Source organism: Sceloporus occidentalis, unplaced genomic scaffold, assembly GCF_023333645.1.
Source record: "Sceloporus occidentalis isolate IW3139 unplaced genomic scaffold, rSceOcc1.0.p SCAF_5, whole genome shotgun sequence".
Taxonomy (NCBI): Eukaryota; Metazoa; Chordata; class Lepidosauria; order Squamata; family Phrynosomatidae; genus Sceloporus; species Sceloporus occidentalis.
Genome location: NW_028316985.1, coordinates 37,141,744 through 37,166,497, shown reverse-complemented (window position 1 = coordinate 37,166,497; position 24,754 = coordinate 37,141,744). Strand labels below are relative to the sequence as shown.

Genomic DNA, 24,754 nt, shown 5'->3' with positions numbered 1-24,754 from the left:
GATTTAATCAGGATAAATCTAGTAATTTCACTAGTATTAATGCATTAGGCATCAGAATTATAAGAAGTTAAAAAAACCTATTAATTTATGAAATACTAACTTGTATGCAACAAGTAGTGCTGATTTAATGAGAAGTGCTACAATTCACACAACCTGGGGCACCCATGTTTTGCTGACCCCCATAAAAAACTGCTCCTGAACACCTGGCGGGAGGCTACAGAACACATAGTCGAACAGATGTGTAGAACTACAACAGGTAAGGGGCCCAATGGTGCAACTTGTGAGAGTAGAAGCACTTTTTCACAAAGACAAAGGGTTGAAACAGACTGCAGAAATAATCCATCTTGAAACTGCTTTAACTGCCCTGGTTCAATGCTAGAGAATTGTGGGAACTGTAGTTTTCTAAGACATTTAGCCTTCTCTGTTAGAGAGGTCTGGTGCCACAACAAATGACAGTTCCCAAAATTCCCTAGCACTGAGCCAGGGCAGTTAAAGCTGTTTCAAGATGGATTATTTCTGCAGTCTGGTATTGTTTTTTGTGGGTTTTTCAGGCTATGTGGCCATGTTCCAGAAGAGTTTCTTCCTGACGTTTCGCCAGCAACTGTCAGGAATAAACTCTTCTAGAACATGGCCATATAGCCTGAAAACCCCACAAAAAGCTATGGATGCTGGCCAAGAAAGCCTTCAACTTCACATATAATGGGTATGTTATAAAATCAAATTCCAACTGTTACCTATATAACTATTTTAGCCAGTGTTATATCCTTCCATTAAATCTATTTGTAAATCAAGGGCTATTTCAGTTATTTTTAAGGATATTATATAAATAAATACAGGGGGTGAAATCCAAGAGATTTTAAATACATTTATAGTGTTGGTCAATGGACACAGTGAATCTTCACTTCAGCAGCTCTAGAAACAAGAAGCCATTAACAACGAGGTGACACCACGAAAAATAGACACACACAATAATCTAAACAAGGATGGTGTCAGTCTGGTGGAATTCTTTAGCAGTAGAAGAGGGCCAACTACTGTACTAGCATCTTTAAGGGAGCAACACACACCTCCTTACGCATAACTGATAGGTTCTCTCCATTTGAAATCACAAGTCTATTTAAACAGGGGTAGGCAACCTTTTTGAGCCGGGGGCCGGGTTGGTGTCCCTCAGACAACCGGGGGGCCGAAGCCGGGGGGTGGAGCTTCCACCCCTGGGGGCGGGGCTGCATGCTGGGGCGGAGCTTCCACCCCCAGGGGCGGAGCTTCCACCCCCAAGGGCCATGCCACCTCCTCTTTGCCGGCCCCTGACAGGGCCCCAGGCCCTGTCAGAGGCCAGGAAAGAGCCGGCGGGGACCGCCAGCACTGGAGGCCTCCCCGTCTTTGCTGGCCCCTGACGCCAGGGCCCCGCTGCCGCCGTCGGAGCCCTCCTGGAGGGCCCCTGTGACGGCAACTGGCCTCCCAGGGGCCCGCTACTGCCGCTGGAACCCTCCTGGAGGGCCCCAGCGGCGGCAACTGGCCTCCCAGGGGCCCGCTGCTGTCGCAGGAGCCCTCCTGGAGGGCCCCAGCGGCGGCAACGGGCCTCCCAGGGGCCTGTTGCGGCTGCTGGAGCCCCGTTTCGGGGCTCCGGAGGACACAGCGGGCCTCGGAATGGGCGCCGCCATTTTGCCCTTCAAAATGGTGGCGAAATCTCACGCGACCTTTTTGGTCGCGCGAGACTTCGCCGCCATTTTGAAGGGCAAAATGGCGGCGGGAGGGACCGGGGGCCGTTGGAAAGGCACCCGCGGGCCGGAGCTTGCCGACCCCTGCTATTTAAATCTTGTAGTATAATCCTGGGACTTATACAGTAAAATTAAATAATTCTTTGTGAATATGTTCACAAATTAGGTATGCGAGAGAATGAAAAAATATCCTCAAATTCAGTTCTTCCACAGTATTATGAAAAATAAGAGAAAGAGTGTCCTGATAGATCCTTCTGCCTACCTTCTTCATCCAACACAACTGCCTTTCTGGTTCATGAACACATTATCATGATAGCTAAGAACTACCATCAGCAGCAAATATACCTCTCTCTGCATCTCTTACTGTCCCAAATAAAAATTTTCTCCCTGACAATCACCACTAAGTACATCTACATGGAAGTGGGATATAAAGAACAATGATTCATAGGAATTATGTTTCAACATAACTGATAAATTAATGTAATGGAGTTTTGTTTTGGTAGAGGATTGTTTCTCATCCTGAATATTCGCCAGATGATATATTTAAAATGCATTCTAGAGGTTACTTTCATTATTTTCTTCCAAAATATGTATTGGATGGTTTTAAATTTACTTTTCTCTACCACAGGTCAAAAAGTGCGTATTTTCACACTGCAATCAAAGTTTTCATTTTACTTCAGCTCTGCAGAAGCAAACCCCCTCCCGGCCAGTTATTGAGAAACTAATGGTTATTGTTTTTAAAATCTACATTTAAATTTATTACATGCATGTTTCTGCATCCAATAGCTTTTATGATTATAACTGTTTCAGCAGATTGTAAGTTCTGTAAATAAATGCATTTCATTTGTATTTTTAAAAATCCAAAAACAAATTTTGAACATAGTGAGTTGGCGTGGCTACGTAAGATGAGGGGAAATGGCAAGAGGGAACTTTTTAAAAGAAATGTTCAGCTAACACATCTATCAGTGTGTTTTTGTACTGCCCCATTCAGTTCCCAGTTAAAACTCTAAAGAATATTGTGCAGAAGTCTGAAGAGACCATTTTCTGTTGCAGCCCCTCAAACTTGACCTTGCTGCTAATGAAAAAGGAGGAGCATGTACAGAATGGAACTTTGCATGAATTATAAACAGAGGATATTTCTGAGGAGGTCTTCTTAGACAAATCCTATTACAGCCATTTAACAACATTTATTATTTGGTTTAAGTTGTAGTAGTATTTAATTTAGGAAATACTTCATTTATTTCACTACTGATGTTACATAAATTTCTTCATTGTGATGTCTTCACATTATGCTTGTGCCATATAACAACATTAACAAAGATTAGACAGATTACGAAGTGTACAATGACGCTACAAGCACTAGATTCTCATTTGTGACAACATGTACTTTTAAAATAGTAGAACACCATTGACAAAGTTGGCCCATGAAAGCCTTATGAAAGTTGTTTTTAGAGTATTTGCTGTTACAGCAAACTGAAGTGTTATTTTAATGCAATGGACAGAATTTTTGCTGAACCAATTTAAGTTCACATTTTATTATTGTGAAAAGACTTAAAAATAAAATAATGCTTTTATCCGTCACTGTGGTTTAGTAAGAGAATGCACTGTTAACTGCCCATATTCTGTATCTGGATCCAAGGTCATTGATGTAATTATACAAAACATTCAGTGCTTTATGAAGAGGTTCAATTGAATGGCTTGAAGATGGAATCTTAGATGTTTGAATGGGCTGGAATATTTGTAATCAACAGAGATGGACATGAAGTTCCAGGTGACAGATGAGCTAAGAGTTATCATTAAAATCCAAGACCTACGGGGATCTGTGATATCTCACAACTCATGAATCCTGCTCAGCAAGGAGAGCACTGCACCACCATCTTGTGAGCATAACAAGAGATGACCCTTTCTCACAATGTTGAAACTGCAAAATTGGATAGACACAGATCTGCCTCCTCCTCATCTAAAAAAAATTTGAAGGAAAATTGGGTGGTTTGGCAAGTGTGTGGCCAAGATATCAGTCTAGCAGAAGTTGCCATCTACAGAGTTAATGGAAGGTATTCAATGAGAGATGTAATTGAGTAATAATGCATTATTTGCTATCATGCTTCAGAAACTGCCTATTTTACTTATAGCCACACAGCTAGTACAGTTGGCCCTCTCCTTATGCGGGGATCCGTTCCGGACCCCTCCGCGTAAGGCGAATTCCACCTATGCTCAAGCCCCATTGGAAAAAATGGGGCTTGAGCACAGTGGCGCGGCAGCGTGCAGGGTGCCCCCATTCAATTGAATGAGAAGCGGCGCCCCTTCCACCCCATGCGCTCTCCCCGGCTTGAGTGCGTACACTCAAGACCGCGTATGGCGCGCCCACGTATGGTGCGGCCGCGCTGTAATATGTGACAAGTTAACAATCTCTTCCAGGAGAAAAGCTCCACTAACCTTGGATATGTTCCCCAGGATTAATTGGTCAGAAATGACTAAGCACATTTGTTAACTTTTTTGTATGGGTTCTTTTAGATTCTAGAAGCCTGACTATTTTATAATATTGCAACTTGAAGACCCCTACAGGTGTCCATATTTTATGATATTCATCTTGTCAGAGCCATTAGACCAGAAATGGGGGTTAATTTTAGTCCATATGACGTTCCCTACAGGTTGCTACTTGAGGGGATACACCAGAATTGGGGTGCACCAGAAACTATGTTCTCTTACATCCAATCACCATTCTTATCCAATTTTCAGCCTACTCTCCCTTTTACAAAGGTTTTTGGTAAGCAATCTAAACCACTACATTTGTGGACAGTTTGGGGGCATACTGCTTGGTGTTATTTTTTTAATGAAAATGCTCCAAAATACACACAAAAATTACAATTGTGAGTTTGAGGCTCTAAGAGCTCCAAAAATGGACTTCTGGAGGGCATGTAGATAGCAAGTAGCACTTTACCCACTCTGCATTAGATACAAGTTTTTCTTGATGAATTTCAGGTCTCCTTGTAAGTCCAATAACCTAGCTTCTGTACCATACTGACTCTCCACATCTAATTAAATTTGACTATCAAATTTCTACCAAGGAAAAGGTTTTTATAAGTCTAAGGAAATACATATAAGTTTAGATGTAATTTCACAACTGTGGGCAGCCTCCAAGCTGTCAATTATTAATTTCAATTTGTTTATTTTTTAACAAAGTTAGTATGCTCCTCTTTGGACACATATTACTGTTTCCCTGGTCACTGGCATTACATGTGATCTGTCCATTGCCAAAGGAGGAAAAGTGTTGTTGTGATATGACTTCATGTGGACTGGCTTTGTTGTTGCTGTTAACTGTCCTTGAGTTGGCCCTGACTCATGGAGACCCTGTGGATGAGATATCTCCAACCCCTGCTACTCTGCTCAGTTCCTGTAAATTCATGCCTGTGACCACCCCAATTGAGTCTAGCCATCTGGTGTGTGGTCTTCCACTCTTTCTGCTTCCCTCCACCTTTCCTAGTACAGTATTATAGTCTTTTCAAGTGAGTCATGCCTTCTCATGATGTGATCAAAGTACAACAGCCTCAGTTTCATCAACTTGGCTTTCAGAGAGAGTTCTGGTTTCCTCTGCTTGAGGACCCATTTGTTTGTCTTTTTTACTGTCCACAGTATCCTCGGCACTCTTCTTCAGCACTACATCTCAAATGAATTCATGTTTTTCTTATCCTCTTTATTTTTATTTTTAACTGTCCAGCTCTCACATCCATACATGGTGATGGGGAATACTATGGCTTGGACAATTCTGACTTTGGTGTTCAGTTATATGTCTTTACTCTTTAGGATCTGCCCTTACCATTCCTACTCATTTCTTAGCTGCAGTCACCATTCTGATCAATGTTTGATTCTATATATGGGAACTCTTTTAACTATTTCAATACTGACTTATGGCCAGCCTATCTTAGGGTTTTCTTGGAAGATTTATTCAGAGGAGATTTCCCAATACCTTCTTCTAAGCCTGAAAGAACCATGCTGGCTTCAAATAAAAATACACTTCCTCCAATTGAGCATCTTATATATTCATAAATGCAAAACAAAAACAAACCCTTAATCTGGGATCTTTTGTGTAAAAAAGTGCTACACCTCTCACCTACAGGCCCTCCTTGTTAGTTTAAGGGAGTAGGCAGGTTTAAGGTCTACGGGGGGGGGGGGGTGTTTCCTTCTTGGATCCAAATTTCTGGAATGTATTACATTACAAAGTGAAGTTTGTCAAATCGCATCACTGCAAGCAATCTACAATCATTTATTTTCCATAGGCATCAAAGTTGTGCTTCCTGAGACATAATTATTTCTTTTTAGTATTGTTGTTGTAGAATGTCATTTTATTGACAGAATCAGTTCTTAATTATTATATTTATTGTTGTGTTGTCTTGCCCTTACAAGCTACATTGAGTATTTACCCTAAAACACAGTCTAAAAGATGTTAAATAAAACAACATGTAGAACAAATATTATATATAGCCCCATTTAAATCAGTATTTTTAAGCTGTTGTTCTGCTTAAAAAAATCTAACAACTTAACTTGACCAAAATTAGATAGCTACTATGCTTGCATTTCAGACTGAGCAGCCATCAGGTTCTTTTTGGAGTGTGGGGAGTTCAGTCTGCATACACAAGCCCTCCAATGATATGATAAGATCTTCAGAAGTCTATACAAACAAAACTACTTGTGTTACTGGCTCACATAGACCTATACAGTTGAAGAAACTGCTCTGTTTAATTAACCCACCTTTCAACTTGCTGCTCTGTAACTAATCAAAGGCACTGATTCTGTGTCTATTAGTGTGATCAGCCCAGAAACACACACACACACCCCTCAGAAAACACATGTACAGTCAGCCGCCCATATGCACTGGTTTCCCTTTTGCAGTTTTGATGATTCACAGACTTGATTAATATGTTCTCTCTGGGAATCTCTAGGTTTTCTGGAGTGATTCTATGGTCAAATTCTAGCAGAATCTCTAGATTACTAGAGAAGTGTTCTCTCAGGTTAAAAAAAAATAACATAAAAATAACCTTCATGTTTTTAATTTATATTTATTTAATTTGTGTTTTTGCCATTCACCAACCATGGTGAATGTGGGAGGCTGACTGTGTTTAGGCAAATACTTTTGGCAAAATACATACATATTCCCCTGTCCCTTCCCTTCCAACATTCATCTCCTATAGCTTTCTGATACTGCTTTTCTGCTTCCCAGTACTGTAAATCTGCTTTACCTGGTCACTGCTTAACATGTTAAGAAGGAAGACACTAAAACACACATAACTTCTAGTCTCAGAACCAAGTAAGATAACTTGTCTCCCTCTCACAGTGGGATGGATGTTTTCCAAACAGCACTAAGAGACAAATCAAGACTATCTGAGATATGTGAGGCAGGCTTCTATAAGCCACACTAAGACTTTTGAGTAAAGGGTCTCTTGTGAGAGTTCCAGGATTCTGTAAGATCTCAAATGTTATAGGAACCCCTGAAACTCTGCAAATCTTGCAACTGCAGGCCAACAACCATGATTAGGAGAGAAAGTATACATCTGTCAAGTCAAACACACTGCTCACCCTAGGATTCAAAGAGTGTGGGCTAACCATGCCTGCGGCCCCACCCCCACCCCAACCATTTGGTGTTTAATTTGAGGGCTGTGCGTTCAAGCTATACCTGCAATGACAGAATTTTCAGCATCCTGTTTAATGCTCATAGGGGCCAGGCTTTCTTGCTATAAAATAAGAGACAATGCTTACAAAAAAGGGACATCTGGCAACCCTATTTTCACACAATATAACTACCTTCTGAAACAGCAGTAGAGGACTTTGGAGTAATTTTAATGCTAAGAAGACTAGACAAAATATGTAAATATCGTCACCATCACATTTAAGATCATTTTGCAGGGGAAGAATCAGTGAAAGGTTTTGTTCCGTATTATCTACTGTGATAAAATGCAAATACCTCCAACTGATTAAAAATACAGTAACTTCCACATCCAGCAATATTGCTTTTTAGTATGCACTGATATACTAACATACATTCATAGAATACATTCATGATTACATTGAATCCCTCCAACAAATCTATTCTCCAGAAACATTTTAAAGTGTTTTACTTTATACTGGCATACTTCAGAAGTGTGTGCTTTAGGAATTCTTTTTGCCTTACCTTGTTCATAACTCCACCAGGCTGAGGCCCTCGCAAGCCTGCCTGTCCTCCCATTTGTGGAGACCCTTGCTGCAGTGTCTCAGCCAACAAGTTACCAGCATTACCCATTGCTGGGTTTGGATATGACATGTTGGAACGTCCTCTTCCAGCTCCAATTGAACCATTCATAACTTGCCCCTGCATCATTCCTTGTCCACCAGTCAACATGCCAGGATTCATGCCAGCATTTATTCCTGCATTCATTCCCATTCCAGGCTGAGTTACTGGACTGTTTACTGCTGGCATCATTCCTGCAGTGGATTGAGTTGATGGACCTTGGTTTGGTCCACTTGCACCCATCCCCAGGTTTGGGGATGTTAATGCAGCCTGTGCCATAGGACTTTTGACCATACTATTTAAGATTCCCATTCCAGGATTGTTCTGTTGTGGCTGGCTGGCCATACCCTGGCCAGGACCACCAACCGCCATATTAAGGTTTGATGAGCTACCAGCCCGTAGCAGTTCAGACAGCTGTTTGTGTTTAGAAGCAGCATCTTGTGCCATACCAAGGCTAGTCTGAAGCTGGTTAATGTCACCGCCATTGGTAAGTCCCAGTTCTGTGGAGCTGATCAGTTCATCTGGTAAATCATGTTCCAAATCAAAGAGGGATCCAAAATCTACATGGGAAGAAAAAAAGTATTTAGTAGACTGAGCAGATTATTTCAGAGAAACAAAAAGTAATTTTTCAAAACTGATATGTTATTACTTAGCATTTAATTTGCTTTGTAAAAAGAAAAATACTTTTTCTTCAGTAAGTCACATCACCCTCACACACAACAATCCTGTCCATAATAGTGCTTTCTAGACATTTCATCTTCTTCTCTTCCAGGATTATAAATTATATTAAAACTTTCTGTGTACAAAGGTTGTCACCTTGCATTCATAAACCATATGTCAGGAGTTCAAGGCACTCACAACAAGGCTTGCCAATACATTTTAAGGCAGACCAGCATTAAGTCCATATGGAAAAAAGAGACTGAACGAGTGAACACTGATTTGTAAAGTCACATTGCAAGTTCACAGCTGAAGTGAGATGAACTAAGACTTCAGAGATGACTCATATACTATGCAATGCTGACCCTTTTCATGTTCCAGTTTAAATAGGAAAGTCTTGGTTGCCCTACAACAGGCGAAAAGGAGGTCTAGCCTCCCTTTTTGCAGCCCCCATGGCCTCCTAGAATAGATTCCAAAAACCCTAGACTCCTAAAACTCTATACCCAAACTTATGTTCTGAAGGAAAATCACTTGTAAAAAGCCTCAAACTACTGCTTGAGGTAGAATTACATACTGAACACCTCGCAACCAACCCAAACTCTGTATTTATTTTTTTATTTAAAAAAAGATTGAAAAAAGGCTGGGTTAAAAAACACAAAAATCAGTTAAGTGACTTTGTAACTTTCCTGTCTTGACTCCTTGAATGGATAATTATCTTTCAGGCCCCTATGTTCAATGACCACAGATCCCTAAACCACTTGACAAAATTGTACAACACAGGTTAGTATTTGGATTGGAGGCCACCAACGAATCCCAAGTACTGTAAGCTATATTTCAGAGGAAAGTGACAGCAAACCACCTCTGAGTATTCCCTGCTTACGAAAACTCAATGAAATTCAAGGGGTTAGTATAAGTCGACAGGCAGTTTAAAGGAGCATGAGCATGTGCACGCACACACACACTCAGTTGTTACTGCTGAAGTAAAAAGTAAAGAAGAAATCCATGGATTCTGATAACTGAAGAGAGATTCCTCCAAGAAAGCAGGGAGGGGAGCTTTTTCCATACAAATAATTCTATGCATTCTAGATGTTTTAAAGACAACCAAACATGGCAGAAGTAGAAAGAATGAGCTCAAGGGCCAGATTAATACTGATTAATCAAACTACCAAAGCTGCACGTCTGATTACAACTAATTAAATATACTTTTGATTAAAGCAAGTTAAATAAATGAATAAATAAATAAATAACAATGAACAATAATATGAACAATAAAATAACAAATAGTATAGTGGAAATAATGGTATATATATTTAAAAACACACACATACAAAAGTGGAGCTCTTAAGCAACCCAAAAAAATTCCCTGGCCTACAGTGAGCAAACAACTTCTTGATATCCAACCTAAAAAAACTATAATTCTTGCAAACACCTTATTCAAATTATGAACTGAATTAAACTAAAGCCTATAGCAATTTAGCTAAAATGTTCATATCTTGCACCACTATTTCCTAAATTAAAAAAAAAAAATTACATACCACAACAGCCATACCAGAACATGCAATACTGCTATTTTAGACTATCTGAAGAAGTGCACTTGTCCGTCCTTAATACTAAGAAATTAGCATTCAGAACACTTTTTATGATTGTGAATTCTTAGATTTTAAATGCTACAAGCTTCAATGGCCAATGTTACACATCAACAAATGAGTGTGTGTAGCTATACACTACCATTTTGATCATGTAGCACTGGAAATGACTGATAGCAACTACACCTCAATCATTCCGCTCACTCTTTACTTGGTCTGGACTTGCAATGCTTTGACAACCAGCAAGATACCAACAATTCTAGCCAGAAACAACACCAAGCAGCTACAAACACATTTGTTTAAACCACGCATGCAAAACCTGCTCTGTTTATTTTGCTCAAAAGTGTCCCATATTTATACATTCTTGAAATAGCTAATGTCCCAATGAAAGGATCTACAAGCCATCCCTACATTTTACTGGTTCGTATCTTTAGCAGCACCCCTCCCACCAACATGACACTCAGGTTCACAGTGCCCAGGAGCCCCATATCCTCAGTCAATACTCAGGAATAACAGGAAATGCAATCTAAAGGATCCAGAAGGTATTAGGTTGGACTGCTGGCCCACAGTGATTCTATTTTGGCTAACTTGCTCTTAATTATTAACTGATTTAATTTAATGAGTAACATATCTATACATCAGTAAGAGATGGACATATAGAAGCTATGGAAAAAATTATCCTTACTAAAGTTGAGCATTTGGGGGAACTGAAAAACATGCAATGTCTTTTAAAAGTATTTGTAGTTTTTATGTCCCTTCATGTTGACATGGTGACCCCATCCTACAGATTTCTTGGCAAAATTTCTTCAGAAGTTTGCTACTGACTTTCTCTTTGGCAGAGAAAGTGATCCAGTGAGCTTCCGTGACTGAGTGGGGATTCAAACTAGCATTTTGAAGTACTAGTCCAACATACAAACCAATATGCCAATGTGCTATAGAGGTTTGAATATTGGGCTGTGACTTTGGAAAGCAGGGTTCGAATTCCCACTCAGCCACTGAACTCCACTGCGTGACCTTTGCCAAGTCACTCTCTCTCAGCCTCAGAGGAAGGCAATGGCAAACCCCATCTGAAGAAACGTGCCAAGAAAACCCAATGTAGGGCCTTAGGGTCGCTATAAATCAGAAATGACTTGAAAGCACACAACACGCCACTATAAATAGGTTCTAAAATTAAGGTCGAAAACACACTGCAGAAATAATCCAGTTTGAGACTGCTTTAACTGCCCTGGTCCTAGGAAATTCTGGGAACTGTAGTTTTGTGAGACACTTAGCCTTTGCTGTCAGAGAACTCTGATGCCACAATAAGCTACAATTCCCAGGATTTCCTAGCACTGAGCCAGGGCAGTTAAAGAGGATTCAAACTGGATTTCTGCAGTGTGTTTTGGACCTTTCAGTGACCAAGCTCACGCTGCACTGTGTTGTTATGTGCTTTCATAATGACCTCAGATTATAGTACAGTGGACCCTTGCCTTACACGGGAGATCCGTTCCGAACCACCACCACCCTGTGTGAGGCGAATTCCGCCTATGCTGGAGCCTCATTCACTTAAATGGGGCTCATGTGCATGGCGGCGCGGTAGCATGCGCGCGCCACAGGCGCACAACCCATCCATCTGAATGGGATGCGCCACCCCTTGCACCCTGCATGGCTTGAGCACGTAAGCTCAAAGCTGCGTATAACATGGGCGCACTGTAATTCTATCCTAGGGTTTTGCTGGCAACATTTATTCAGATAATGTTTGCCACTGGCTTCCTTTAGTGCTGAGAATGTGTGACTTGCCCAAGGTTATTCAGGGGTTTTCCATGTGTGAGTAGGAATTCAAACCCAGGTCTCCCAGAATCATAATCCAATACTCACGTTGGCTCTCTTGCAAAATGTATTATTTTGTATTAAGTATTATCAAATGTATTGTGTATATTTTGGCTTCTTCATAAAATTACTGTAATTTGTTATATTAAATTTCAAAATATTAAATACTACTTATGTAAACAAGCACAATGAGCCCTCCATATCCACAGATTCCTCATCCATGGATTCAACCACCCACATATATATATTCCAAAAAGCAAAGCTTGATTTTACCATTTTATATAAGGGACAGCATTTTACGATGCCATTGTATTTAATAGCATCCATGGATTATGATACCCATGTGGAGGTCCTGGAACCAAAACCCAGTGGATACCAAGAGCCCACTGTACAGATATATTAACTTATGCTTACTTTTACATCTTTTACTTCTTGTTACAAATGGTTTTAAAACTTGACATACATGTATGCAATCTAGCACCATGATCAGTTTATCACATCAGACAAAAGTTTACAGTTTGAAATAACTAAGGGGGGAGAACAGTGGGGAGGGGTCAATGTTGCATTGAATACTAATTTTGCTCCATGAAATATTCTTTAACTAGTCTCATTTTCTGAGCCATCACTATCAGCAGTCTTCTTCTGAGCCTTCATTTTATCATTTTCACTGCTGCCTAGTAACTGAGGGTTTGCCAAAACTGAGAAAAGATTCTCCATCCTCTCATATATCAGTCTATTTCTTGATTTACTGCATTTTTAAATACAGACAAGTTTCTTCCAAATGCTGCAGAAGATGGAAGATGTGAAGCAGGGAGAAAAGCAGGAAGATTCAAAAGCTAAGTCAGATCGCCGTTCATACTTCAGGGGGGATATGCTTAGCAGAATTAGTCTGCAATCCTGTATTCAAATACCCGACAATATTCTGCATTCTGTAATAATTTTAAGTTCCTTGCCAACATGAAGTCCTATATGTGCTTAGAAATTATTTTTAAAATATAAAAAATTCTAGATATGTCAACAATTTGTTTTAAGTATTTCACTGATCATCTTAAAATAAGGTGAATTTATCCTCCATTTATCCAGAGAAAAAATATCCTGGGAGGAAAGAACAACAAAAACACTTCACACACACACCACCACCACCACCACCACTCAAAATTTTCAGTTCTGCTTCATGGCTTCACACATTTAACCAAAAAGCAAATAAACAAACCTGTAGATATAACCAAAGCAGAGTTACACATTTCTAATTGCACAGGTTATATTACATACATACTGAGCAGGTGAAGCTCTTGAGAGATTAACGTAACTGTGCCACTCCAGAAATTCCTATACTTCCTATTCAGCAGCTCTGCTTTCTGAAACCATGGACTGCTTTCTGAACTTAAGAAGTAGTTTAAACAACAGTTGCAAGGGGGGCTGAAAATGAAACATAGATGAAAGCTACCCAGTCTAGCAAAATGTCAACTACTGGCCATTCTGTACAGCTGCATTTGGACAGCCAGAAACTCCATATTCATTTCAGAGCTTCACCACTGCATTCCTGTCAATGGGAACCACCATATGCTTGTATTGTAAGCTAAGGAATCTGAGCTCTAACCATACAGTTACTATGCAATTAGTAGTAGCCAAAAATTTTAATGCTACTTGTTATTTCACTGATTCAGTGCAATTCTTTTACACCTTAAATTCTGATAGACTAAATCACCAGAAATCAGGCAAATTTTAACTGCACTGAAGTTGATTAAGAAGAACTACATCATATATTTTTATATTGAAAGATATTTGTAACAAGGGATCTCCACATTTTGACCAACACTGAAAGTCAACCCAGCATTTATTAATACCGGGACCAATCCTCTCCAACTGCTTGCTCATCTCACTGTGTCCACTGCATTTACTTCCAGTTAACTCTTTACCTGCGATCCAACGCACATTTACCTAAGCGTTATCCCCATACAAGTTAATGGGACTGCTTTTCCAGCAGACATGCAGAGGACTGAGTTGCTGCTTAGCTGCACTTTTGTGCAAAATCAAAACAATAACATTCCCCAAAACCTGACAGATTCAAGTCTTGTGGTGAAACAGGTAACTGGCACCATCCCTGCAACTGTTCTGGGTTCTAGGGGATGCAGACTAGTTTCTGAGATAAATATGGGAATTGTTTTCCATCCCCGTTCTACTCAAACATGCAAACATCTCCAATACTCAACAACTACCATACATACAATAGAAAGTTCAGGCATATATCCCTTTTAGGTCAGGAGAGAAAGCAGGCATCCTATGTCTAGCATGTTCATGAGCCCTCTCCATATTTTCAATTACCAGTAAGTCACATCCACTGGTTGGAAAATCTACATAAAGAACAGATCAAGAGAGCGCACAAGAGCTTCTGGAACTCTGCAGCTTGTATGCAGTACCAGTGCAATGGATCTCTAGCAAACAAGTTAAATGATCAAGTTCCTTAATCATTCCCGTCCTCTTTTCCAGTAGGCAAGTAATATAGGAGTTAAAGGGGGGAATTTGTGATCCCTTGTGAGACCTGCACCCCTTTCCTCACGGCCATTTCCTTTTTTAGGAAGACAGCTCACAGTCAGGCAGCAGGAGCTCCTGCTAAAAAGAAATTACTCCTATGGAATGGTCAGCCTCAGAGAAATAGAGTTCTCTGCCAAAGTGCAGACCCCTCTGAACACAATGCAAGCGCCAGTGTCACTGTGTTGTACTTCTCGTGGCATAAACAGAAGCCACCTATTGAGCCAATGGTTTCTAGTATTCCCCCCCCCCCCTCAAGCAAGGAAGAACTACAGCAAAAAACCAAGCATCTTCAGGTATTTCTCAAATGAAACAGTAATTCCACAACTCTGGAGGAGTCTAAAGCATTTTGCTTAGAACAAAGTATAGTTGATACACTTTGCTGCAGAAAAAATATGGTTCTCCTCTAATTTATAACACAGTGCAGTGAGTCCACTTTCAAAACTACCACAACACCACTGAAGTTTTCTCTCCCACAGCATTTTGAGTGTACAGGGAAATGAGTGCTGAGGAAGAATCAGCAAAAATCACTTTCTCCATCCATTCCTGGAATCACCCAATTCATAAAGCTGACCACATCTAACCCACATTAGCCTTGCATATACTGTTTGACAAAAGTATGTTAGCTGCAATCCCGAGATTTGCAAACGTGCACACATGCAACTATTTGGCTCTCAAGGACTACTCTTATGCACTACTAAACATTATATTTCAGCTCCCTTGAATAAAAAACAGCAAGGAAAAGTGAATACAAAACTGCTTAAAGTAAAATGTAATGAGTTGGTTTTAGATAAGCCAGAGTTATCTTCAAGCAGTTTTTGTAACTTCAAAATTATTTGTTAAAGTCTAGTTGGAAATATATTAAGAGAGAGAGAGAGAGAGGAGACTGTGGATGGTAGAAAAACCTTGAATACATACTAAGTTCTCAGAACTGATGTGTTGCATTTTTTTTAAAAAAAGTGACAAATCCAAATTAAATAACCTTATTTTATATATCTGAAGACAAAAATCCAAAGTGAGTTTGGTGGGCAAGGCAGAAAAATCATTCTAATATAATCTAAATATATGTCTCAATATATCAGCAGCTGCTACTGTAAAAAGTAGACGAATTCTCAAGGAATTCCTTCTCTTAGCAAGAAACATTGAATACTTATCTTCAGATATCAAGAAACCCAACTTTTACTGTAAGGTGTCCTTTTGCTGCAAGACTGTAAGTCTTGTTGCTTAATGCAGTATGTATAACCTATTGAAAATATTATTTAAAAGAAAGACAGCATGATTATATACTATTCACCTCATGCCCATCACAACTGCTCAGGTAACATACAAGTGGCATTGCTCAGTGTGCACTGTTTAATCTCACACTAAGCACGAACACAAGACATGCTGCATGTGTAGCCAGCCTAACTCTCACTCTGCGGTCTCTTCAAGTTCTACTTTCAGAGGCAAGGGACAACTACAATGGTTTCTACCATCATTTCCTCTGGATTCGCAGATCTATGATATCCACCATTACAAACTGGCCGGTATGCTCAATGACTCGCTCTGTGAAGTATAAAAAAAATTCTATTCCTAGACAAAATAGAAAGCAATTGTTATTACTATGTGGTGATGGAGCCAGAAGTGCAAGGATGGATACTGAGATAGGTCTCCTCCACTACAATGTACTCCAGAGTCCTGGTACTAAGGGAACCACCAACACTGGCAACAAGCAGAGGGAGACAAGATCATTCCTATTCACAAGGTTGCTATATGGACAACTGATAAGTTAATTGATTGATACTGTACTGGATACTAGATCATACACTAACTATTTGTCCCCCACGTGCTCATTTCTCACAGATTTTTCTGACAGAAAAATTCTAGAGAAGCCAGATAGCAAAAGATTTAAAGAAAAAGCTAAAAGATCTATTTAAAATAACTTTAGAAGAAAAAATGTCTAGTGTACAGCAACTTCAAAGACAAATTGGTGGAAGGCCTGATTCATTCTACATTCTAAATTGATATGTAATTGAAAACTCATGGAAAATGTTGAGTATTAAAAATAAAAGTATATCACGGTATTTCAGATGCATAAAATGGAGTATATTCAGTGGCAGCTATGTTGACCATGCAGCAAAATACACCAAAATACAATATCCACAATGCAATGATACCTTTATTTGGCTAACTCCAAAGCATAAAATACATTAAGCAAGCTTTTAAGCTTCACCAGCTGCTTCATTAGGCAAAGATGTTAAACTTCATACAAAAGGAAAAAAAGGTGATAGTGTTACAGGCCTACATTCTACCTCAGATGTTGCTCTGTTGTTACTTAAGATCAGGGGTAGGCAACCTGCGGCCCGCGGGCCGGATGCGGCCCGGCGAGGCCTTGGGACCGGCCCCAGCCCGGTCCTGCCGCCGATTGCCGCCGGGGCCTTTGGGGGGCAATTGTCTATAGAAGCCTCAGAAACATGTATTTATATTAACATTTTCTAGAAAATCAGCAAATTTTTTCGTGTGTCCTCCATTTTTTTTTAAAAAAAATGTTCTCCAATTGAAAATTTTGTCCTACATTTGTCCTGGTTTATTTATATATTTAATTTTTTAAAAATTTTTTAATTATTTATTTTTTGGCTTCGGCCCCCCAGTTGTCTGAGGGACAGCAACCCGGCCCCCGGCTCAAAAAGGTTGCCTACCCCTGCTTAAGATGGTATTGCGGGAGTATGTTTTACTTTCTTGAGCTAATATCTACAGATAGAAAGCAGATATTTTCAAGTTCAAAATGACCATTCTAATCTGGTCCATGTAAGCACAGGCAATGTGAGCAAGTGCACATTAAACCTAGAGCACCAGTGTGGGGTAGTGATTTGACTACAACTCTGCAGGTCAGGGTTTGAATTCCTCCTCAGCCACATAAACCCACTGGGTGACCTTGGGCAAGTCACCTTCTCTCAGGCTGAAGGAAAACCAAAGACAAACTCCCTCTAAACAAACCTTACCAAGAAAACCCTGTGATAGGTTCACCTTAGGGTTGTCATAAGTGGGAAACAACTTGAAGGCACATAACAGTACATTAAAACTAATCAGACATATAACTGGGATCCCAAGAGCCATACAACCTATGTCTAGAACGTTAAAATTCTCTTGTTTTCAAAGAAAAATTCTTTTTCTATGCACTATAAACTAATTTAAAACTGAAATAAATTTAAAACGTAAAGTTGGGGGGGGGGGGCGGGGAAGAGGACAGAGTCATGCTCTACTGGGCTTGTACAAGACTTCAGACATGCCTAAAGCAGCTCTTTGGCTTTTGAACTATAGAACCCAATTGTGTCAGTCCAAAGCTGTTCTGAACACATACTACACACAGAAAGATTTCTGTAATAACAAGGATAAACATGGCAGAAACATTTTCTTTCTGGGTGGAAAAATAATTTCTTAGCATGCCAACAACAAACTGAGAATCAGTCACATACTTCTACCATCAGAAACATATTTCCATGCAATGCATGACCCCCATCTACTTGGCGTCTTGTTATCTCAAATTTATTCCAATAGTTTTATATACTTATATGAGATTCTAGTTTAAGAGTTCTAATAATATCTTAATCGCAGAAAAACAAAGAAATGAAACCGTGCATCTTCACATATGCCAAGCTGGGCAACACACAGCCCACCTGATGTCACCAGAGTGCAACTCCCAGCATTCCTCACACTCAGTTATGCTGGTTAGAGTTGATGCGAGTTGCAGAGTGACATCTGAAGGCATGCACTCTGAGCACTCCTGACATCTAAGTCTGAGGTAGGCAAGCCCTTGCCCTTCAGATGTTTCAGATTTTAATTCATACATTTCTGACCACTGGTAACTGACTAGAGTTTATGGGAGGTGCAGTCCAAAACATCTGTACAACACAGAACTACCAACACTTACCTAGGATGTACATTTTAAGAACGGACAATTAATCTGAAAACAAGTCCTGTACATTTGTTAAGCCATTTTATAGCATAGTCTACTAAATTTATGGAAGCAATACAGTTGTGTTGTTTTTCTGTTCAGCACAAGCTTGTGTTAAGTGTTCTAACCTTGTGTTTTCTGCTACACTCATATAGACGCTAACCTGGTTATATTAAAATAATGAAAATCTCAGTTTGTTTCATTTACAAGATATTGATTATCATCTTTACTCTTGTGCTAGTGACAGATCCTGTATATCAGTTTACCAACAGCTTTGTATTCCTCTTGCCTCTTTTCACATAGACCCCCATGGAATTTAGCATCTAGTTTAAATGTTTTACAACTGTAGCTGTTGCTGTGTGCCTTCAAGGCTGCCCCATAATGGGGTTTTCTACTCTGCGAGCCATCAAATGTGTTAAGATATGTTCAAACAAGCAAAGAGCAAGACAAGAATTGAAACAGCTACAGCTTCTAACAGCTAGAAAGAGATGCAGCACTGTGACGCAGCATAATGGGGAAGAGGCTAGTAGTTTGTTTCAGAAATGAGGCTTACTACAAAAGCACATGTTGGCATTTTTGAGAAAGACTTCTATGCACAGCTATGTTCTGGACACTCTAAGCCAGACCCATTACCTTTAAAAAGGAAACAGACCGTACAATACAGTCTCCAAAATAACTACCATTACAAAGTAGACCCAAATAGTCCCTGCTCCAGTATGTTAACTGTATTTAAACATTTAACCAATGCAACTAGATTATTACACTCCAACATCTGTAGTCAATTGGTAATTCAGTGAAGATTCAGTCCTATAAGGCACTATTTTCAGGATGAATAATAATTGAAAAAAGTCTGAAGTATAAGGCAACGGTTACCTTTAAGAATGCAGGTAACAAATCAAATAACCAAGTACAAAGTCTGTGTACCTGAAACTGGGAATAGAAAAATACAATGGGTGACTACTAATTCAGAAAAAGAAAGCAAAACCACTGAAATTGATTCTTGATGAGAGCCTATTCTTCCTAATCTACATAAAGTTATCATGGTGGGAAACTGTACATTGAATACATCTATGTTAAGACTGCTAAATATTTACTAGTGAGTAAACCCCACCGAGTGCAACAAAACTTACACGTAAGTGGACATTCATAGGTTTGCACTGACTTGAAGGGGAATTAAGTCTATTCAGAAACAGTAATGGGGAATGCTCACAAGCAAGGATGCACAGAACTGCAACCAGCGACTTATTTTCTTTCTAACAAACTATGCAGCAAAGGAAAGTGATACAATATAAACGTAAATCCTTCTGTGCAGCACAATTCTGAGAAAGCAACATATACTCCTTTACCTCTGCAGTTATGTGTTTATTATTTACCTCCAGAAACAACTCTGAAGATGGCCCCATCTCTACTTTCCCACTAGTAACATGGAACCTGTTGATTTACAGGTAAATTTGGCACCCCAATATCAACCAAAGCTGCCTAGTATTATCTCTAAATTGTTATTCTTGCTAGAAAATACCTTAAGAGAGATCAATTCAAGTGAGTCCTCTGCCTAGCCTTGAGCATTTCCAATCATGCCAATCCATTCAAGCAAGAATTCAGTCAAAATGCATATAAATATTCTGTTGGCCATCACACAAGATCAGCCATTTTCCCTGACTTCAAATATCCAGAAGCATCAACAAGCTGAAAGAATAAGAATGGCTACCAAGAATGGCTACCAAGATATAAGTATCACAGTGGATAGTAGATGTGACTAAAGGATCCCAGATCTTTTTTAAGAAATCAGTTCTGAAAACTATTTTGTGGATTGATTACTCCTCAGGAAAGCAACACCCAAATACTCCTTTGTGTTTCATTCCACACTGATACGGTTCTCTGAACTTACAAGACATGTTTGTTAGCACCTGTAACTTCTATGTCTTAATTCCAAGTTTCAGTATTTCCATCCAAACTCACTGGCTCATCAACAGACTCATTATCGAAACATAGGAAGATTTATTTATCCTCATCCTCACAAACGTAGCAAGAGTACAGGAATTTCAGACATACTGGACTCGCAGAGAAGCAGATGTAAAATGTAAGAAGAGGGCTCCATGTTGTTTTCAATGCAAATCTGGCGAAAGTGTTTTGACAAAAAGTATCACTATGAACACTACTCACCAGCAGTAGCAACAATCGACAGTTAACCATTTTGGTGAAATGAAGCAAATAGTAGCAAATTAATAATAATAATAATAATAATAATAAACCAGAATTTGCTGCCAGCATGTTGATAAAGAATAAGGAATGCTGAGATGAAACACCTTGTTAGATGAGAAAAATAGACATCCACACCAAGGCAGATATTACAAGCCATTGTCCAAAACACACTGCAGAAATATTCCAGTTTGAGACTGCTTTAACTGAGCCCTGGCTCAGTGCTAAGGAATCCTGGGAATTGTAGTTTATTGTGGCACCAGAGCTCTCTCTGACAGAGAGGGTCAAGTGTCTCACAAACACTACAGTTCCCAGAATTCCCTAGCATTAAATCAGGGCAGTCAAAGCGGCCTAGGAGTGGGCTATTTCTGCAGTGTGTTTTGGACCTTATAGGGCTGCATCCACACTGGAGAAATAACCTGGTTTGGCAGTGCTTTAACTGCCGTGGCTGAAGTCTATGGAATTCTGGGAGTTGGAGTTTGTTGTGGGGCCCAGAGCTGAGCTCTACTCCACTCCAGGCCCACAACAAACTCCAACTCCCAGAATTCCATAGCATTGAGCCAGAAAGAGAGTTAAATCGTTGCCAAACTGGGCTATCTCTCCAGTGTGGATGCTGCCCACAGTGTAAAGAGGTGAAAGGGGGGACTCCAGCCCCAGAGACTGACCTGTGCCATCGCTTGCAGAGACAGAGAGCGCCGGTGAGGAGAGTTTAGGCCTCTTGGCTGAAGGCGGGCCCGACTCCACCACATTCTCGGCCATTTTTAATTCTTTTTTTTAGGCAAACAAGAGCCCAAATTGGAAGAGAGGGGTGAGGGGGGCTCTCCTCCAAATGCAGCCAGACACTTCCTTGGGTCCAGGATCAACCAATACAAAGAAGAAGAAGAGGAGGAGGAGGAGGAGGAGAAAGGGGCAAAGTTCCTCTTTTTTCCTTTTTTCTTCAATGCCCCTCTGGATCTGTCTCCTCCTTCGGGTGACAGAGGGAAGGAAGGGGGCACAGAGGGAGTGGAAGCAGTCTTTTTTTCTCCAGGGGGGAAAATTGAAAAAGGATAAAAAGAAGACGGAGCAAACCCTTCCCAATTCTATATATATATATATATATATATATGAGGACTTGATGGGGTTTGCGATTCAAATCCGGCTGCTGGGCTGCTGCTTCCTGGTGGCCACCATCTTCTTCATCCTCCGGGGGGTCTTCGTCTCCTTCTTGGCCGTCTTCTTCTCCTCCTGCTGCCTCTTCAGTGTTGCTGCCTCCGCCATCAACCTCTTCCTCCTCGGCGGCGTCGTCCTCCTCCTCCTCATCGCCACAAGGAGGCGGGCGAAGGAGGAGAAGAGGAGAGGAGAGGAGGCGGCGGCGGCGGCGAATAGGGAGAGAAAGGAGCCTTCTTCTTCTTCTTCTCCTCCGTTTCCCAAATATATCTATCTCTCAGCCTATATGAATAGATATGCCCACCGTCAACGAGGGAAAGGGAGGCAGAGCTGCCCCTGAGTCGTCGCTAATGGCTGCAGAAAAAGGGAGCCGTACAGAGGAGGAGGAGGAGGAAGCGAAGTCCCAGGAGTCTCCGCTTCACATCTTGTTGTGCAGGAACAAGGAGGAGGAGGAGGAGGAGGGGTTGTTGTCCCGATGGAGGCAGCAGCCACAGAAGCAGAGATCCTGGGAAGGGAGGAGGAGGAGGGTGGTCTCGGATGCTGCCACCGCCACCCCCACCTCTCTCTTCCTTTCTTTCTCTGAAGCAGGGGACCCCCTTCTGGTCAGACGGAGGAGGGATCGATCCCGGAGGAAGAGGAGGAGGAAGAAGAAGAGGAGGCCCCTCCCCCTCCTCGCTCTCTCTTTCTATCAATCTCTCCCTTTCTCTCTCTCGATAGCTCTTCTCTTCCTTCCTTCCTTCCTCGCTCCTTCTCTCCCCTAGAGAGGCGCGACGGGTGGCTCCTCACTCAGGCGCTGCTCCTCCTCCTGCTGCTGCTCTTCTCGCCATGGAGGAGGAGACGGCTCTCCGAAGGGCTCTGGGTGGGGCCCACCGGGGCTCTCGCCGAAGCCGGGCAGCAGCCAGGCTCAAGCAGTGCTATAGTAGCGGGTCTTATCACCACCGAGGTTTCCAAGGCTGCCTGGGCCCCGAGTTTTTTCCGTAGGTCCCTCTCCGTCGTCGGCGTCCCCTCCGTCTTCTTCGCCTTCTCCTCCCACCCAGCCCCTTCTCTCACCTTCGCTCCCTCCCCTTATTAGTCGCTCTCTTTCTCGCTCGCTCTCACACACACAAACAAAATGGCGGCTGTTGTTTCTTCACTCTCTCTCTCCCTCCCTCCCTCTCTCTCTCTCTCTCTCCCGATTCCTCAGAGGGAAGCATAAGCGGCCGCGGCCGGAAATGAGCCAAGAGGAAAAAGGGGCGGGGCTTTAACACAAGGAGAGAGAGAGAGAGGAGGGAAGGGAGGGGGAGGGAGGAGAGGAGAGGGCGGGGACGCACGCAACGCAAAGCTCGCGCACACAATGGAACGCGGAGGGAGCGCCTCGGAGGGGCGGGGGAGCCACCGCCCGCGATCACGTGACCCTCCCCCAGCCACTCGCCTCGCGCCCCTCTGAGCGATCCCCTTCCGCAAACTCTCGAGGCCCCGCCCTTTTAAAGGGGAAGACTGGGAAGCGTCGCTCTTCGCTCTCTCTTAATACCTCCGCCCTTTTTTTGGCTTTTTGGTCGGCGAAAATGTGCCGCCAGGTTGTTCCTTGGGATAGGCCTAGTTGTAAAGGGAGGGAGGGAGCGAGGAGAGAGAAGAGGCGATTGTGTGTGTGCCCTGGACCTGGCAGGGGCCGCGCTGCGCAATCTGGGCTGAGGGTGGCTTTTCGGGGGGAGGACAGGCCCTTCCTCAGTCCAGCCGCAGAAACGGAGGAGGATTTTAAAGCTGTTTTAAAGCGAGGCTGGAGCTGACCCTGGAGCCCCCCCCCCCGCAGATAGACTAGAGTGTGTCGAAGAACGGGGGGGGAGAGACTCTGCTTGTGTGTTGTGTGCGTAACGTAGCGGTGAGAACACAAATTGGCCCTAGTGTCTGACAACAAAATCATCTCATGCTGGTCATAGTGTCCGAGCACAAAAATCACTACATATTGGACCTAGTGCCCGAAAAGAAATATCACCTCACGTTGAGCAAAAAAATCACCACAGATTGGCCATAGTGTCACCTCACATTGACCATAGTGTCTGAAAACAAAAATCATCTCACATTGACCATAGTGTCTGAAAACAAAAACCATCACATACTACCTATAATGTCCAAAATCAAAAATTACCCCACAATGGATATAGTGTTTGAGCACAAAAATCGCCACATATTGGCCATAGTGTCCAAGAGCAAAATCACCTCACGTTGGCCATAATGTCTGAAAACAAAAATCACCTCACGTTGGCCATAGTGTTCGAACACAGAAATACCACAAATTGGCCATAGTGTCCAAGAACAAAGCCACCTCACATTGGCCACAAACAAAAATTACACCCCCCCAAAAAAAAATTACCTCACATTGGTAGTAGTGTCTGAAAATAAAAATCATCACATATTGGCCATAGAAGTTTATCACATGGGGGAAATCATGTACAAAAAGGAGATTTAAAAGCCGGGGGGGAAACCCAAAAGTGGGTTGATTTTCACACACGTTGTCGTTAAAGTGGTGGTAACCCAAACAGAAAATAGACAAAAGCCACTCCTTTTTACTTTTGAGATTTTCCGAAAGTAAAAAGGAGCTGCTGTTGTCTATTTTCTGTCTACTTTCTGTTCAGGTTAACACCACTTTAACATTGACCTCATGTGAAAATCAACCCACTTTTGCAGGTTTTTTCTGATTTAAATCCCCATTTCTGCATGGGATTTATCTCATGTAACAAACTCCATAGTATCCAATAACAAAATCCCCTTACATTGGCCATAGTGTCCGGGGGGGGGGGGGAATCACCTCACATTGGCCATAGTCTCTAAAAACAAAAATTACATCACACTGGACATAGTATCCAAGAATAAAATCACCTCACATTGACCATAGTGTCTGAACACAAAAATCACCACAAATTGGATGTTGTGTCCA

The 24,754-nt window shown here is 41.5% G+C and overlaps 1 protein-coding gene across 1 annotated transcript in view; it reads right to left on the bottom strand.

Annotated features, from left to right (window-relative positions):
• Nucleotides 1-23,005, bottom strand: part of EP300 (EP300 lysine acetyltransferase) — a 102,627-nt gene extending 79,622 nt beyond the window's left edge. Inside the window, exons 1-2 of the mRNA XM_089523692.1 lie at nt 21,360-23,005; nt 7,882-8,537 (exon numbers count right to left, since the gene is read on the bottom strand). Of these exons, the coding sequence (XP_089379818.1) occupies nt 7,882-8,537; nt 21,360-21,453 (750 nt within the window). The 5' untranslated portion in view covers nt 21,454-23,005. The remainder of the gene's footprint in view (nt 1-7,881; nt 8,538-21,359) is intronic.
• Nucleotides 23,006-24,754: the final 1,749 nt, after the last annotated feature.